The sequence below is a fragment of the Populus euphratica genome, unplaced genomic scaffold (genome assembly GCF_000495115.2).
Source record: "Populus euphratica unplaced genomic scaffold, PopEup_1.0 scaffold17.1, whole genome shotgun sequence".
Classification (NCBI taxonomy): Eukaryota; Viridiplantae; Streptophyta; class Magnoliopsida; order Malpighiales; family Salicaceae; genus Populus; species Populus euphratica.
Window position 1 is genome coordinate 165,240 of NW_011499884.1, and position 19,402 is coordinate 184,641.

The window sequence follows — 19,402 nt, forward strand, 5'->3', positions numbered from 1 at the left end:
TATAGTGGGTCAGCCAGTCCTCTTCTTTCTCTTAACCCACTAGATTCTTAACACGTGCCCGATACTTCTATTTGGTAGTAATTGGGTTTCCAAGAAAATAAAATATTTTTTTTATAATTAATAATTTCATATTTCTTTAGTTGTTTTGATATGTAAATGTTAAAAATAATTTTAAAAAATATAAAAATATATTATTTTAATATATTTTCTATTAAAAAATAATAATTAGCATATTCATAAACATATCTATATTATTTAAGCTCTTTGATCTCTAAATAATATCAAGAAAAAGATGATAACCACATATAAAATAATAAAATAAAAATCAAGGAAAATGATATTAGTAATTAATAAATGAGTGGTGAATAGCAACCACACATGAGTTTAATATAAACCTGATTTAATAAAAATAAAATTAATATATATATTCTATTCATTTTTGGTTTTAAATTTTTAATGGTTTTTCTTAACTTTTTCCCTTTGCTTTATTTCAAATTACTTTAAATATTTTTTTATTGGATTTTGATTTTAGAAATAAAAGATCAAATCAATTAAGTTAAGCGGTCTGCCAACCCTTGCCAGTGAGGTCTTGGACAAAAAGTTAAGTTATGAACAGAGTAAATGGTAAAAGGACTCAATGCACAAAATTAATACTTGGATGATCCAAATAATCATAACAATATACTATAGGGATGGTGTAAATGTAATTAACCATAAAAGTGTGGATTGCCTCGAATTCTCAACTAAGTAATGGGGTATTTTTGTCATTCTATGAGTAGAGATTTTTGAAAAACTAGATTGTTTTATAAATAGCACCGTAGAAGCAGAAGGACAAGTTTCCCTTGTCTCTCCTTCTACAAATCCTTTCCCCTCGCTCCTCTCTTTTCCAATCTACACCTTTTTTCTTCACGCGCCGCCTTTATTAAAATCGCCGACCACACACTCATCCGTGTTCTAGATCTGGTTCCGTTCGTTTCAATACCTCTACCTAACTCCAACTCTCTCGTGTATCAAGAATTGATTTTAAAACTGTTTTTGTTATTTTACCTTTTTATCCTTGAACTTGCTTGCCTCTTTGAACCTCGCCAGCGATTGAGTCTCCCTCCTTCTCGACCCCGTTTTGGACCTTTTCCTTCTCTCCCTTGTCAAGAAAATGATTTGACACCTACGTCCCAAAAATAAAACTCCAAATTCTTGGTCTGACTCTTTTGGCCCAGAATTAACTGCAATTTAACGGTTTAATCCTTCAAAAGATGAGTTATCACTCACGTAGGACTTTAACACCTGGCGCCTCAAAGAAGCGCAAAGAGAGAGAGGCACTGTCTTATTCAATGAAGCCGAAATCGGCTTCGGCTCAACCAGCTTCAAATCTTGACGAGCCGATTTCCTCTAATCGGCTACTAGCCGGCTACATGGCGTATGAGTTCTTGACTGAAGGCACCCTTCTTGGGCAGAAGTTCGATCCAGCTCGAGCAGAAGTCATGTCTCTAGCTGGCGGCTCGGTGGAGTGCTCGAAGAGAGGAGAGCCGGGAAAGAAGAAGGAACACAAAAGTTACGCTGAGGTGGCAAGCATTTTAAAGAGTGAAGGGGCCCACATTCCCGGGATTGTTAATCCTTGCCAGCTGGCCAGGTGGATCCAGATGTAGAAGTATACTGGCGTTTGTACGTGGCGGGATCTGATTGGGAAATAGATTCGAGTCCACGTAACCATCAAGGGCAAGATTGTGAATATGTTGCCGGGTCTGTTTGGAAACGGCGAGTCCGTCGCAGAAGTGAGATGAACCAGAAATCAATGGAGCAAGCGCAAAAGCTTCGTCCGTCTCTCAGTGGAGGCGTGTGTGGTCGTGTCAGATTCTAAATGACCCTGTTCCTGAGCTTGTTTGTTGTTTAATATAATCTCAGATAGGGCTAGCATCTCCACATTATCGAGCATGTATTAATTAGACATGCATATTTGCAGTACGCACGGGGGATAGAGAATGTAAGTAGCTGAGCCCTTGTTTAATCACTGTTACTAAATACATGTCTGTTTGTTTTTCCTTTTGCTATTCAAGGTGTTCTTCATTCTTTTGACTGTTTGATTTCTTACATCATGCATGCATGTGGCTTCTACGTGATTTGATAAGTATTTTCATGCTTATGTATAATTAAAAACTAAATGGTATGGCTCGACTGGGTGCGAATCATGTGTTTGTGCACTCATAATCTCTATATGCTCATGAACTGCTCATGTAGTCGGTGTTATATGTCATTTTGTTTTCAAGCTATTACGTATGGCTCAGGCGCTTTTCAAAATGGATCCGTTGGCTATAGGAGTGCTCTGCATACATTTTAATTTTAACACTGATTACTGATCTCCCAAAGAAATCAAGACTGAATAATGTCCGTGCTTAAGAGCAATATATACATGCTGTCTCTTTTAATTTGTTGGCCTAATTAACCATGTAATTTTAATTATGACTATAATCAGTTATATAACAAGGAGCATTTAGAAAATGCAACAAGTTAAAAGTTTGTTATAAACTTGAATTTAAATCTCGATTTTAATAAAAAATAAAATTCTTAAATTTTAATTCATAAATTCTGATATATATATATTCAAAAAGTTATTTTAAGTTAAATTGAACAAACACACTTCTAGCTTAAAATCATTGTAATTTTAATTATGACTATAATCAGTTATATAACAAGGAGCATCTAGAAAATGCAACAAATTAAAAGTTTGTTATAAACTCGAATTTAACTCTAGATTTTAATAAAAAATAAAATTCTTAAATTTTAATTCATAAATTCTGATATATATATATTTTTTCAAAAATTTATTTTAAGTTAAATTGAACAAACACACTTCTAGCTTAAAATCATTGTAATTTTAATTTCTTTTTAAAAATATTTTTTAAATTATAATTCAAAATGGAAAATTACTTTTATAAGTCATGCCAAACATAGCTTTAATTCTTAGCCCAGCAACCAATAATCTATTTAACCCCATAAAATGCCCCCCCTGGCTTTGATCAGTTGCGAACGAGCCTTCTCTCAAGGGAGGAGAGCGAATGTGAACATTTTTCATGATAAATATATGTTTATTTGTGTTTATGCAAAAAAAGAAATAATTATAAATTCAAATTCATAATAAAAAAATATTTGTATAAAATAGAATAAAAATATGCTTCTATTTTTGTATGGGCTACAGTACATGACAATGCATCCTATTTATTTTCAATTTAATGAAATTTGATGAAGTTATCAGGAAATATAAAAAAATAATTAGAAAAAAAAAAAGAGCCACCAGCAAAATGAGGGAGGAAAAATTCAGTACAACTCAAGGTACGATATAGCTTTTTGGATCCAAAACATATACCCAAGCCTAGTAAATTTGTTAGGCCCAGCTGTGGTGAGGGCGCCCTTTCTGCCTCTTAGGCCTCCGCCAGTGTCCGAGATAAAAACACGTGTTTGATAATGATTCGTGTTGCTGATGGTGGTCGATGTGCGAGGGTTGTAATGGTTTGTCAATGGTGCTGGTAGTGGTTCTAGTTCGTGGTGGCCGTGGTTGGCGGCTGCAATCCATAGTGTGACTCGATTTTCGATGTTAAGTTCATTATGGAAGACATTATTTAATTAATAATGTCATTTTTAATTTATTCACTTTATTTTTTTTATAATTTTATTATGGCATGGTGTGTTGGTATTATTTTATTATGTATTGAGACTTTTTCTTTACGTATTCTAGCAAATTCAGATTGTTTGATAAAATATTAAATTGAATTAGAGATTAATTTAATAAAATAGGATTTAAATTTATAGTATGAAAATAATTTTTTTAAAAGGGATGATTAAAAAAAAAACCAAACAGGGTCCTTTTCATTTCCATGTGAAAATCCTTGTATGAGTTTTTTTGTCTCTATTATTTTTGTAATGTATGTTTGATTCTAAATTTCATTTGTTTAAGGTTTCTATATCTTGATTATTTGAGAGATTAGAGGAATTTATATATATATATATATATAAAGTTGTTGTCAATTTACTCCATTTCAATAATAAAAAAAATTGATCTTAATTTTAATGGGTTTATCTTCCCAATAGTTTAAGAAGATTTTTTCTTTTTGGTTTAATATTTCTTCCTGATTTAAGGGTCTTTTTAATTCTAAGATATTTAATGGATGTTTAGAAATTAAAAATAATATAAAACAAATAAAATTTTAAGATAAAAAAAAATCAGGTCATAACTTTTTGGCTGAGATGACCAGAATCTAAACTAATAAATAACATATCATATGTGAATATAAACAATATTATTTATATAATTTTGATTTAAGAAAATCAAGAGAATGAAAAAAATAGATAAAATAAATGAGTTATTATAAAAGAAAACATGGATGTTGTTGTTATTTTTTCTTCACTCGATTTTTTTCATCTTATTTTTCTCTCCTCAAAAGCAAAAGAAAATATGCAAAAAATCTAAAACCATAAAAGTTTTTATGAAATATATACCCAAATTTTATAAAAAAATGGATAGAGGTTTTTTAAAAATACAATTTTTAGTATTTTTTTAAATATTTTAAGAATTAGGATAAAAAAGTTATAATGTATGCATTTACTTATATTTTGAATTTTAAAATCATAAAATGTTTTTTAAAAAATTAACTTTTTCTTATTTTTTTATTTACTTCAAATTAATATGTTTTAAGTGTTTTTAAATTATTTTGATGTACTAATATTAAAAATAATTTTTTTTAAAAAAAATATTAATATATATTTTAATATAAAAAATTATTTTAAAAACAACTATAATTATGCTATACTGTAAAACAAGCTAAAATGTACAGTTATAAATCTTAGAAGTTAGAAGTGCGTCTTAAATGTTTTGTTTCTGGAAGAACAAAAAATTGTGTGAGGAACTGCTTCTCCATTTTTTTTTAACCTAGTACTATTTGTTGACCAATTTTTGTGGGTCCAGCTCCCTTCAAGTTTAATATTCCTCAATTTTCCACAAGCGGTGCTATGGATTTAAAAATAAAGATCATATTAAACCATGCTAGAAAGATCTTCTAGTTAACTTTTGGCTACCCATTTTTGAATATTAAAGAATTGTAGCTACAAATTATTTTATTTATATTTACATTTATAACGGATGATAACCAAAAAAAAAAAACTATATTAAAAATAATATAAATTATATTTAAAAATTTAAATTTTTTGATTACATTGATTCATTGACATGTTATAGAATTTTAATGATAAAATGATCATAAATTTAAATTTTATTATTTTTATTTATTTAATAAAAATAATAAAAATATATACAAATTTTAAATTTAAATAATTTTTATTTAAAAAATATATTAAAAAATAATATAAATTATATTTTAAAACTTCAGGTGAGCTATTAAATTACAATAATTCTTTCACAAACCAGTCTTCAAAATTATTCCAATAAAATTTCATGATTTATCTCAATAAACTTCTCAATCCATTACTATATTATGGAAAGTGAACGTAATTTTTAACAGGATCTATGTGGTGTCACCTAACGGTCCGCGCTGTGAGATTAAATCAATGTCTTTTTCTTGAAATAGTGAGAGATCCTTTTGCTTTTTTGTTTTGTTCGAACGTAATTGTTTGATACTTACGTTCAGTGATCCTGTCTTGTATTCATTTATCATTTAAGAATGCATGCATTCCGTCAGTCTGGATGAGATGGTTTGTCGATTACTATGTTCACCCAACAGTCAATATTATTTGTGACGACTTGCAGTTATCTGACCTATGGATTGTCTGATAACACACATCCTCTTTTTTCTTTTTTTGTCCTGAACGAGGTTTCAAAGAAAGCCTGTAGTTTTATAGAAGAAAAAGAAGAAGAAGATAAAGAACCATTTGTTTTTCTTTTATTAAACAATGATATACAGTTTTTTGTCTTGTAAAACTCTTGTTAGTTAGTTACTAACGAAAATAGTAATTATTATGCTATTTTTTTTATATATTTTTCTAATTAAACTTACGTACTAGCATATGCTACTTACCATATTAATTTTATGAAAAATAGCATCCTCTAAACTCAGAAATGCAGGGAGATTCACACATAAAAACGATGGACTGTAGAATACAATACATAGAGAGTACAAAATCCAGGGAGTTCTACTGAGAATCAGAGACCTTCCCAAGCGAGAAGTTAAACAAACCAACAGTCTATAAAAGCTCGACTACATGAATACAAGCTATTATTATACGATTGAAATTCCATATCTTGGCATTTTCTTTCCCTACAAGATGGAGTATTGCGCTAAAAAACCAGAAGGGAAATCTAGAGGAGAAGAAGGTCACTCCATTCTATGAGTCCTTGATCGCAGCTGAACGTGCTTTGAGATTCAAAAAGATTGTCCTGCAGTCAGCAAACAGATAAATTAAAGAGGTCATTACTATAATATTAGCTAAACAAATTGCAAAAACCCAACACTGCCACAGCAACTGCACCTAGATTTGAACATTATCATTGCAAGATAAAAATATGCTGGCCAAGGCATGGAGTCTAAGAAATTGTATTTGAGGTAGAAAATTAATAAGTTAGTACTTAGAATTAGCTTATTTAACATGGTCGAGATTGAATAAATCTGAAGGATCGATCAGAGTGAACTGAGGGCATATATACCAGCACAGACCAACAAAGCATTGGAATATAACTCGGAGTTGCAAAGGCACGAACTGGTTATTCACCCAAGCAACCATAGGCCCGACCTGTAACTCGCAAAAAATCATTATTTTAATTAGTTCTCTGCATGCTCTTGCTGCGTTATCAGCGTACATGTCAAATATAAAGCACTGGTTTGCATTTATGTTTTGCACCTTCCATGCTGCCATTTGGACAGAAGTGAAGTCTTTCTTAATCTTGTCCTTGACAAAAACCCAAGGTATTCCTGCAGCAACAAACAAAGTAATCTTCTTAACAAAACACTAAGAGATAATGGAGATTAAATAATGAGATCGCTCCTTGTAACTTGAAAGAAATGGTGGATAGAATTAAGTTCAATTAATATAGGCACATACCCTCGATTACCAAGCCATAGTACAGCATGAAAAGCAGGTTGTTCAAAGGAGAGGAAGTCAATTGTTCGAACAAAACCTAGTAAGTTCAAGAACTTCCACCCCTTAATCTTTAGAAAACAAAAGCAATATCGGCACTAGAAACAATCAAAACCATTCACGAAGCTTACCATTTTTGCAACAGTTTTGCTGTCATTCTTTCCCTTGAAAATAACGCTCATCAATTTGTGAAGATAATGCCCAAACGGTCCTCCATATGCAAAGCCAAAAAGCTTCATAAATCAAGACCAGCTGTTTAGTTTTACAACTTAAAGATCATCATGTCTACTAGATATGCATGCCACCAAAATTCTCTTCTTTCATCTCCCAGTAAGAAACCTAAGTGAGAATATGGAAAAAACACAAGGGAGAAGAAAAGGCCCCCTTACACTGAAAAGAAGCAATCTTCTTAACTGAAGCTTCTTGATACCAGAAATCTTTTGAGCAAGTGCATCCCCTAACCCAGCTATAACCCCAGAAGTTAATGCCTGCAGAGGCACCCATAAATGATAAGAGTAAAATTACAACATATATATATATAAGAAACAAGAAAACAAACTCTAAACACAAAAATAAAAGTCAAGAACTTGGAAACAGTATTTGATCAAGAAGAGATGAAAAAACAACAAAAGAAAACAACCTTTGTCCTAAGAGGGTTAACTTGGAGTTGAATTAAATATTTTCTCCATGCTTCTTTGGCGACATCAGACATGATGTTCACTATCAAATCTCTCTGGTCTCTTGGATATTACGTGCAGGTTAATTTGCTTGTGATATTTATAGGTGAGAAACAGAGGGAGAGAGGGGAAACGTTGCCTGATTAATTAGCGGCTTACTAAGATGTTAGCTTTCTTCTTTCTTCTTCAATTTTTAGACAGTTTATCTACGAAAAAAAATAAACGACAAGGAGGGGTTTGGTGCAACCAATCAAATTACTATCACAATCACATTAAAAAATACATTAAAATGCCACATAAATTATCATAGCAATCTACAGTATTTGTTTTTTCATTTTTCATATATAATTAAATACTTCTTTTTTCAATTGCATTATTTTAAAACCAAATTATTTATTAATTTCTTATAATATGTTAGAGAAAAACAAATTTAAAAACATAATGGAAGTCTAAAATAATTAGAAATCTCATGATGATATCTCAATTCCGCTAGAAAAATTTATGTTTAGCTAGTGTGTGTGTATATATATATATCTATATTTTCATAGTCCCTATAGTTTTTGTAATTTTAACTTTGGTTCAAAATTTTATTTTCTTATCATTTTAGACTCTAAGTTTAAGAGAGAGAGAAAAAATCACCTGAAAATAACAAATGAAAAAGAAAATTGTTTATTCATTCTCAATGATAAAATGCAAACTTCTCTTGCTAAAAAGTATCATTAAGGTGTTTTTGAATCTTCATCATGTGTAAAAAAAAAAGTCATAGTATTGTATTGATGTTTAATTTTACTGGTGTCTATTTTTTATTTTATAATTAAATAAAAAATAATTAAAAAAATAAAATTATTAGATTTAATTAAGTCCATGATCCAAATGGAACGTTTATCAAGTTAAATCTTGAAATTTGAATCGATTTAATATATTATTATTTTAATATTATATAAAAAATAATATCTTAAATTTTTTAAATTAAATTATATTTTTATTGATTTTTCATATTATAGTTATAGTTAGATATGTTAAGTCAACCAATTAAATTAGATTTAATAACAATATAAAAAAAATTTCATTGCCTAAATTTTTTTTTTCACGCTCAGGAAACTTTTGATTTAATTCTTAACACGGCATGAACTTTTTACATTAAAAAAACTTTTGTCTTACCCGCAGCATGGCAAAATGATAGTTATATAATAGAATATATAACTTTTTTCAAAAGCAGAAACTATCCTACTTTTTATTGGATGGAGAAAAATGAAATTTCATTACAGTCCACTGACGCTGTCACTCCATGAATACAGTTTTTAGCTAGGAAGCGACTTGCAACCCGTGTTTTTTTAAAGTTAGTATGGAATTTTGATAAGGGTGAATTTTTAAAGTATTTTTTAAATATATTAAAATAATATGTATTTTTTATTTTTTAAGATTTATTTTGAAATTAGTATATGAAAATAATTTAAAAACAAAAAAAAAATTAATTTTAAGTAAAAAATTAAATTATTTTAAAAATATTTTTAAAATACAGGTTAGGTTATATGTGATTATTTTTAATTCTAATTATTGGATATCACAGCATTATATGATTATTTTTTTAAAGAAGAACATAATTTTCAACGAATATGCAGTACTGTAATTTTATTTTATTTTTTTAATGTAATTTTATCTTACCTTTTTAGTTGTTATTGCATAGTATAATGGGGCCATGGAAATCTTAGATCATAGATTCTTTTTCTTCGCACGTCTTTAAATTAAAAAAGAAATTAGAATTTAAAATGTATTCAAACTGAAGGTTTTCTTTGTTATAGAAGAAACATTAATTTAGAAAGCAGGTATAGATAATTTTACTTACATAAATATTCTGTACTTTGTATCACGCTACTACTATTTTACAAAGCCACGCCAATGAATTTTAGTTTCAAGTTTTTCTTTTAGATAGTTTAAATTCAAATGTCATTGATTTCTCATGGTTTCTTGTAGATAATACTCTATCAACACATCTCAAAACTTGATTATTTTTTTTAATAGAGACAACCTTGCAACAACTTATAATTTAATAATGTCTTTAACAATTTATTCAATCATAATATATAATTTTGTCTTTAATTCAAACCACTTTTCTTTTTTTGGATTTTTTTTAACATTATATATATATATATAATATTTTGATGTACATGTATTTATTTAGATTAGATGAAAAGATACATGGTGCATGTATTTATTTAGATTAGATGAAAAGATACATGCAATTAAATAATTATCATTTTTATTACATATTAAAATAATGTTTATATTTACTTTGCATTTAATAAACACGACAAAAAATAATAATGAAAAAAAATATATATCAAAAGCAATCGTTTAACCCATCCCCATTTTTGTGTGAGATACATTGAGCGAGATATATATATCAAAAGCAATCGTTTTTGTGTGAGATACATTGAGCGAGATATTGCGGCGATTGTTAATTTGGAGTGAATTGACACCAGAATAATTAGTGCCACTTGCAAAGAAAACGTGAATTTAAAGAAAATTGTGAGAGAGACCAACGAGTGGAATACATTAAAAGAAAAACCTAACATACATGGACAAGTATTATGCATATGTTTTGATTTACTTTCCATTGTAATCATAAATTTTTTATTTTTTATTTTCAAAAAACTCACAAAGAATAGTCTTTAAAGGGTATAATAGTCTTTTATCATTTAGTTAATTTGTCATTTTAGAATTGTTTAGGGGCATCTTAGTCTTTTTATAATTTTTTATATTAAAACTACTTTATTGCTCTTAAAAAGAAAAAAAAAAGTAAAATTAAATTTTTAATATATATCTTTTTTTTTTTTTTTGCTACAATGCAATGACTATCTTACCATTATAATCAAAATTTCGAAAGCTTGAATACAAGAGTTCATTTATCATTTCATAATGATTTTTTTAAATTATATTTTTTGTTCCAGGAACAATGTAGTGTTTTCATAAATAAAAATACAAAAAATTGTTAATGTTGCACATATTAATCAATTTATTATCTTTGAACAATGAATGCGATTGACTATGATAATCAAAACCATTATTCCGTTACTTCATTCAATTTGTCTTGATTTCTTCTTTCTCTATATATGGCGTGGATGGTCAATTGACTTTTGGTGCGGCACAAACAAATTTTTTTTTTCCTCTTGTTTTTTTTCTTTAAAAAATTTGCATATGATTCTTTAAATCTACAAATCAATCCTTCAAGTTTGTTTTCTATTGACTTCGTTTTTTTATTTATTTCTGTTTGTTTTATTTTTATTAATTTTTAATTTTTTTTGTTTGTCAAATTTGACTTTTATTTTATCTTTCAATAATAGATTGATCAGAAAATAGACTTCATTAGTGATTTTTTTTCCTGTTTTGTATAGGGTTATCATGGTCTTAAACAAACATATATTTTAGAGTTGATAGTTGAAATTACGAGCATTTATTTTCTTATCATATAATTAAGTAAAAACTATTTTAAAAAAAGAGTTATTAAACCCAATTAAGTTCATGTACCAGGTCATGAGATGATCAAGATCATCTAACATGTTATCATTTCAATATTTTTTTTAAATTCATCGTGAAGTTCTTCATAAGCTCAACTATTTTTTATTGGTCGTCCATAATGCATTTGGAATTATAAAATCAACCAATTTATATTGGGTCAATTTTGATGCATCTTAACTTTTTACAGCTTTTTTGCATAATAAAATTACTAGAATACAACTTTTTTTTTATATATATAATTTCACTTTTTGAAGCAAGATGTCATTACTCTATTACCCTTAAAATAATCTCATATTGTTTTTTTTTTAATTTTTAATTATTGGTCTTAAGGGCAATTTGGTTTAATTAATATAAATAATAATTTTTTTTTTATTTTAACATTTAATATTGGATGCAATTTGGTTTAATTAATATGAATAATAATTTTTTTTTTTTTTTAACATTTAATATTGGATTGATTGAGAAATAGATTTTATAAGTGACTTTTTTCTGTTTTACATAAGGTTATCACGATCTCAAATAAATATCTGTTTTAGGATTGATATTAAAAATTATGAACATATATATTTTTTTTATCATATAATTAAGTAATAATTGTTTACAAAAACAAAGTTATTAAACTTATTTGAGTCTATAAACTGAGTTACGAGGTAAAAAGTTTTTATCTTGAAAATGTTTTATAAAATAAGCTATATTTTTACTAGTTATACAAGTTATAGTTGCTCTTAATCCTATAAAATCAATTGATTCATATTAAGGTAGCTTTCATGTACTTTAATTGGAAATTAAATTTAGATAAGGAGTTCAAGTGGAGAAGTTGCAAGATTTAATTGTTTTTCCATATTTAAAAACATTGTCAAATAATTTTCATGCTCTTACTATCTTTTTACGTTTAAAAAAATTTGGTGTGACACCCATGACTATGGACTGGTCTTTAACTAGTTTATGTATGTTTCCTAGAAAATGCCAAACACGAAAAGAAAAGAAAAACAAACTTCACTCTCGAAGCTCGATACTTTCATCGTTTCCCTTCTCAATTACGCAACTTAATCCATGTGGGTTAATAAAACTGCTACACTTACGTGGAAAAAAAATGTTTTTCTTCAATTGGTTACTGGAATTCTTGGTTGGGGAAAGGAAGGTCAGTATGCTACTTGCAAAATTGCAGAGATGAGATTTGGACTCTATCTTTTATAAGTTTGATTCATTACGTGGACAATCTTTTTATTTAGCTCACAGTGATCAAAATTTGATCTTTGTGGGAATCACTTGATATAGCTTCCTAGATTTGTAGATTTCCTTGGTCTAATGTTTGAATATATTGTTTTGATCATTTTTAAGGTGGGTTTTGAATGATTCAGAATTTGACCCGTGGCTTTTAAAAACTAGGAATTATTATGTGATGGTATGAATATCATAAAAGATATTTAAAAAAATAATTATTACCACATCTCAAATATTTTTTTATTTATATAATTTTTATTTTCAAACACCTTTTTATCCACAATTCCTGCAGATCTCTGGACACAAAAGTTAGCATAGGTCATATGAGACATTGAAATGCACAAGCATGTACAGAAACGATCCTCTCATTATTATTAATAATTCAAATCTTCACTACAAGAAGAAGAAATACAATGTAGATACTGAGTTATCTGTATTTATTAGTTTTTAGGATGACTCTCTGGGCAGGAGCTTGCTTGATAATTGGTTGCATGGATAGATAGAGCTTTCTGAACATGGACTTGTTCAATTGAAGCTTAATAGCGGCTAACGAGGGGCCTAAGTTGCTCATCAATAAGACGATAACAGAAGATGAGCCCATGTCTGCCGTTATTGTGCTCTACTTCTTACAAGATCCTTAGCCCAAGTTCACTCTTTTTTTATTCCTTGGGAGCTCAATTGGACAACCCAAATCCAGGTTATCCGTCGCCGCCACCTTTTGCCGAGGATCAAACATGATATCTCTCTATTTTTTTTTGCCTTTTGTTGCTTAAAATTCAAGTTCTGTTCAATGGTAGAGCTCGGTGGAGAGGTTTATTTGATAGCAAGGGTTACATCCAGATTTCAAATCTACACATCTCCCGATTCCGATCAAATTATGGTTTCTTCGATTTCATTTCAACGAGAGCTTCCATTTTATGATTGTTTCGACCAGTGTTTTGCGCAGATTGCGAATTTTCTCACTTCTTTTATTTTTGTTTGATCTTTTATATTTTCTTAATTTGATTGGTTAAAACAAGTTAATTAATTTGCACTTCTTTAATGACACAAATTCGAAGGTAAAAGGTGTGGCTTGGAATTACAGAATGTTACCAAGTAGAAAGAAAATTGAAGTTTCTCTAAGACCGAATGGACTCCTTTATTAATTAGGTGTCAATTAACATTACTGAGGACAACTGTTGTCACTTACTCTATCCATTATAAGTGACCCTTGGATCACCTTCTGGGGCTCCGATCAGTCATGTGCCTTTACAGCTGTCCACTATCTTAAAGGTTTCCTTCTTTCTTTCAACACGACACTCGGTGTGAGTGTGTCTATGTGTGTGCGTGCGCGCGTGTGTATATATATATATATAAAATGATAATCGACGTTATCATCTCGTATTGATCATGTCAATGCCTCACATACAGTTTTTTTTTTTTTTTAGTAAGAGGTCCAATGAAATTGGACTCTCATAATTAGGATAATCTGTCCGTATTTTAAGTTTTTCTAGTAGAAATCACCGGTCTTAATTGCTTATAATTTAGCAAACCTACTGGCTATTACAAATGTTTTGTTGCGGATCCGTATTTACAACAAATTAGAATTTAAAATTAAATTTAAAATAAATAAATTTTAATAAAAGAAATAAGAAAAAAAATAAAAATAAAAAAATAAAGACGAAAATTAAAATACAAAAAACAAAAAAAATTAACTTTAATATTTTAAGTAGTAAAAGAAAAAAAAAGATTGACACATGAAAAACCATCTAACAACTATTAACACACCGCATTATAAGAAGAAATGCGATGATGACACACTTTACAATAATATTAAAGATTATTTTGCACCCAAGGCACCTAAGGCAACGGCCCAGCGGTGGAATACCGCATTATGAGAAAAAATGCGATGATGACACACTTTACGATAATATTAAAGATTATTTTGTAAAGATGTTACATGTGTTTTTCAAAATGTATAAGCGTTTTACATACACTGATACATATATAACATGAGCGATTAATTTTTTAAATTCAAATAATATTTAACTTTCAAAACATGTGCAATTAATTTTTTAAATTCAAATAATATTTAATTAATATAAATGGATATACATGCCCTTGAGTATTTCAACAATTACATTAAAAACCAACATAAAAATACAAAAGGCCCTGTCACTGTGGTTTAGATTTCTTTACTTCAAGGGCATTCTTGTCAATTCTTGTACTTCAATAAAAGAAAGATTTATTTACCTCTCATCTCCAGGCTTATGATTTTTTTTTATTTCAACTGTAAATATATTATTTTTCTATGCTAAAATGATGAAAAAACAATTATACCCTTAAATTAATTTTTAATGACCAATAAAACCCGTGAATAAAATCAAATTTCAAGGATATCACTTTTTTTAGAATTGCAAAAACATCCTTGTACTGTTCAAATAAAACTGTACAGATAGATCGAGGTGAAGAAGGTTTTTCAAACAAGGCTTAGATTTTGTTAATATAAACAAACGACAAGGAAAAAACAGAAGAACCCTCATCTTGCAAGAACATAAACCGAGGATGTTATTTCGAAAAGCCAGTTATTTGACACCGCCTGCAGAGGATCACGATGCATTATTTAATTTCTATCAAAAGATTGGGTATATGATACATATCATGTCCACAATATATGCTTTCCGTTGACCTTTCTGATATAATTTATGTCCTATGATCATCTTTTTTGGGTGCAAATTTATGATCATCCAACTCCATCTAGATATTTTATCGCATTGCTTTGTTTAGTGCTCCCACTGTGTAGAAATAATGTGAGTTCTGTAATGGATTCTTCGTGTATCACACATTTCAATAATTCTATTAAATGAACAAAGACTTGTTTATTCATAAATTTCCTATGAATACACCTACACTAGATTATTTCACATCAAATTATTGGCTGAACGCTCCAAATCAAGGACTAATGCTAAGGATTTTCTGGGTTTTATATTGAAATTTTCCAATTGTGCTGAAACCTTACAGGAGAAAAAATGCTCTCCTTGGAGAGTTGTTGGGTTAGGTTCTGATGAGAGCCAGCAAGCTAGGTTAGTGTCTTGCTAGACCTCTGCTCGCAACTTGGTCTAGTGGTACGGTCTCTTTCAATGTTTTACATAAAGCCTCCACTAAAATACACGAGTGGTGGTCATGGCTTCGCCTTATTAGTCCGAGCACATTAATGCAAGTCTATGCTTCCCACTCAAAGGAGAGGCTTCAATTTATTCACAACACCTTCCTCTTTAGTAACAAGGCCGCCCTCATGGCTAAATTAAATTATGCCAGCTCGACGATCATTGATCCTAGCTATTGTATATTTCTATATAAGAAGGTGCTTAATTTGTTAATTTAGCTATTTAGTGATATTTTTTAAATAATTATATGTTGAGGTGCTTTACTAGAATATTCTTTTCATAGCCCAATTAGGAGGTAGTTTTATGGTTAATAGGGCATGCTTGCTCCTCAATGGTTTCAATCTCAAACCAAGATGATCAAATTAAGATCATTTCTAATCTTGGTGTAATATATTTGATTTTAAAATTTTAAATATGAATAAAATATATCTATTGGCAAAAACAAGAACAAAAAGTTATTTACTAGAATATTATTAATTTATTACAGTTAGAAGTTTTAATTATTTTATATTCTAATGAAGAATCTTTAAAAGGTTTTTGGCATATGCCTATAAGGTACTCCACGATAGCTTTTGAGACAGCTATTCATAAAAGAATTTAAATATTAATTTCCCGTTTATTCCTGTGGATTAAAAAAATCCTAATCTCTTTGCTGATTCAAAGAATTCCCAGGACTAGTAGTGAAGGGTCAGCGTAGTCGCCTACGTACATCAACGTAAATGATACCAATAAGATTCAGTAACAGGATTATCACGAATGGATCAGCAAGCTAATATAAATTATATCAGCATTATCACGAATGTAGACTGTGCCTGCTTCTAACCAAATTTAGACTTTTATTACTAAATAGGTTTCCATGCTGTGCTTTAAGTTGGTTTATTTTTTTTAATATAAAAAAATGCTAGGATGATACAAATATTTATAAAATAAAATAAAATGAGACATTAAAACGATTTGGTTTAACAAGTTCAACTAATTTAATAATATAAATTAAAAAAATATAAAGACGATAAATGAAGTGCAAAAAATTAAAAACAAAGAAAAGGTAAAATAAACCTGTTGAAACTCGATTTGGCTGTGACACTATAATAAGCTTGTTGAAAGCAAATTGAATACAATCATTTAATTATCAAATAATATAATATTGATAAAATTAAACAAAAATTATTATTAAAAAAGAACCCAAGACAAACTAAGTTAATGTGTTAACCTCATGATTATGAGTATAAGACTGAAATAACCTCATAAAAAAAAAAGAACCACGAAGACTAATTTCTAACCAATCAAATACTGAAGGATGAAATTAAAATAAAAAATCAAATTTGTAAAAATTCAAATGATCAAGGAACTCATATAATAATAAAGTAAAAATTAAATAATACGCAATAACTTCATAAAAAGTAAAATAAAAAAAATATTGAAGGATGAAACTAAAGAAAAAATATAATTCAAAACGGTAAAAAAACCCAACATGAGTCCATTCAGGTCAGCATGCAAAATACGCGATATAATTGTGATATTGGAAGACAAATTAAATAAAATGATGGAGTTTAATTATTAAATAACTCAATGTTAAAGGACAAGATAACCCAAATCATTTTCAAACTTAGTGAAAAATCCAATAAAAACATAGTGGAGTCTAATCTCTAATTAAATAAATGTTGAATGATAAAATTAAAAAAACGAGTTTAATAAAGAAAAAAAAAGGTAAACATGAACGAGTCTTTTAAATCTTGGTTAATTTCTTAAATTCACAACCTGTAAAATCTCAAACTTGAGCTCAACCAAGAAGATCTATTCTTAACCAATTTAATGTTGAAGGATGAAATTAAAAAAATAAATTAATTTTAATTATTTTTCAAAGAAAAAAAATCAAAGGAGGATGAAATAAAAAAATTATTTTTAAAAACTATCTCAAACAAAACAAATAACAATCAAAGTAATAATAACCAAATCTAATATATATATAAAAGAGGATGAAATTAAAAAAAAATAATTATTTCATATAAAAAATAATAATAAAAAATAAGGATATATATGAAAGAAAAAAAATTAAAAAACTACTTTGAAAACTTGAAGGGTCAAGTGCATAAATTGAAGAGGAGAAAAAACAAAAAAAAAAACTACTAAAGCAAAACTATATTGGCCACATGCATTGCTATATCATAGAGGGTCACAGGAGGAGAAAGAAAACAAATAACAATGTTGTATGCATTATCCGAAGAGCGTGAGAACCAATCACAGTTGATGCGTGGAATACATACGTCAATTATTTTTTTAATAATATTTATATATTTATTCAATTACTAAATAACTTTTAAGTGAACCTGATTATAACAAATAAAATAAAATAAAATAAAATACCATAATAAAAAGATAAAAACGCTTTTAGACATTAAAACATCAAACATACTTACTCAATCATTTCATTATAATAAAAAAATTAAAAAGACAAAAAAGCTTCTTTACACAAGTTTAATATTTTTTTATTTTAAAAATAATTAAATCATTTAACTGTAAAAAAAATAATAAAATCAAATTGTGTAAATATATTTGAAAATGATTAATAAGTCACACGGAAAAAACTATATTATCCTTAGTAAGGTTGGTAGTCTTTTTTAGAATGGTAAAACTATTTTTTAACTACTGCGATCTACAATAAACATAGTGAAAGACTAACAACTTTTAATTGTTTTTGCATTTAATTTTAATTCCCTCTAGTAGGAATATTTCTAATGCTCAAGCGATAGATGAAAGTTCATGTACGAAAAGAAAGGAATGAAAAACTTGCCGGAGTGTCAACAGTTTGCAGGGCATGGATTGTGGTTGGATTTGATGTGCCTCCATAATGCTTGGATAAGTTGACCTAAGAACGAAGCTTCAACTGTTGATCAAGTACAGCACTCGATCGTCGTCAACAAATACATGAGAGCTGCCAACAGGAAGCAGATATAATGGGGAATATCCAATGTCTTTGTCAATCGAAAAGAAGATTTGTAGTTCTGCTTTGGGTGAATAGGGTCAAGCACCCAAAAGGGGAGATGCATGCTAGTAGCTCTACTTTTAAGAGTACCTCCACCCACCGAGATGTGGCCTTTCCTTTCTTTTGTTTCAGAAAAAGAGGTTGATGTAACTCTTTTGATTTGATTCATTAGGTGACTTATTTGCTCGCATCAGCCCTAGCAATATTCCAAAGGGCTTAGAAATTAGGTCAATTTTCTTTTCATGCATCAAGCTTATTAAATTTGTTGTATAAATATATAATTTATATTCATTAAGATTTGTTTGAAATTTTATAAAATTATATTTGTTATAAATTGATGAAATTTATTTTAAATTTGTGACATAGGTGTTTTGTGACAAAATAAATAATGGCATATTTATCTAGTTTATTTTATATTTTATCAATTTTATTATTGAGTTAAATTTTTTGGTAAATGTATAAAAATCTAAAATTATATAGATAATTGGTAATGAATTAGTTATATTATTAAAATAGTTTGAATAAGTTTGAGTTAGACCAATGTTCTGTAATTTATTTAGTTTATGTAATTAATTAATACATGTTGTCATCAATATTCTATATAGGTTTGACGTAAATAATGAATAATCGTTCATGGATGTATTAATATTCACACAAAGGTTATGTAGGATGGATAATTATAATGGAGTTTAAGGTTTAATTAATTATACACTATTTAATCGGAAAATATTAGTGGAGGCGATCTTATATGTTTATATAAGAGGTGTAAAAAT

The 19,402-nt window shown here is 28.4% G+C and overlaps 2 protein-coding genes across 2 annotated transcripts; one reads left to right on the top strand and one right to left on the bottom strand.

The window, feature by feature from the left end:
• Positions 1 to 822: 822 nt before the first annotated feature.
• EDA6 (embryo sac development arrest 6) lies at positions 823 to 2,071 on the top strand. The gene has a single exon (XM_011032158.1). It carries the CDS (start codon positions 1,254 to 1,256, stop codon positions 1,644 to 1,646), a length of 393 nt encoding a protein of 130 aa, XP_011030460.1. The 5' UTR covers positions 823 to 1,253; the 3' UTR covers positions 1,647 to 2,071.
• A 4,004-nt stretch (positions 2,072 to 6,075) lies between these two features.
• On the bottom strand, positions 6,076 to 7,944 carry LOC105129903 (Peroxisomal membrane 22 kDa (Mpv17/PMP22) family protein). Its single transcript, XM_011032159.1, has 7 exons — positions 7,721 to 7,944; positions 7,470 to 7,568; positions 7,212 to 7,313; positions 7,045 to 7,120; positions 6,844 to 6,914; positions 6,650 to 6,735; positions 6,076 to 6,382 (listed from the first exon to the last, which is right to left on the bottom strand). The coding sequence occupies exons 1-7, from the start codon at positions 7,790 to 7,792 to the stop codon at positions 6,331 to 6,333; spliced, it is 558 nt and encodes a 185-aa protein (XP_011030461.1). The 5' UTR covers positions 7,793 to 7,944; the 3' UTR covers positions 6,076 to 6,330.
• Positions 7,945 to 19,402: the final 11,458 nt, after the last annotated feature.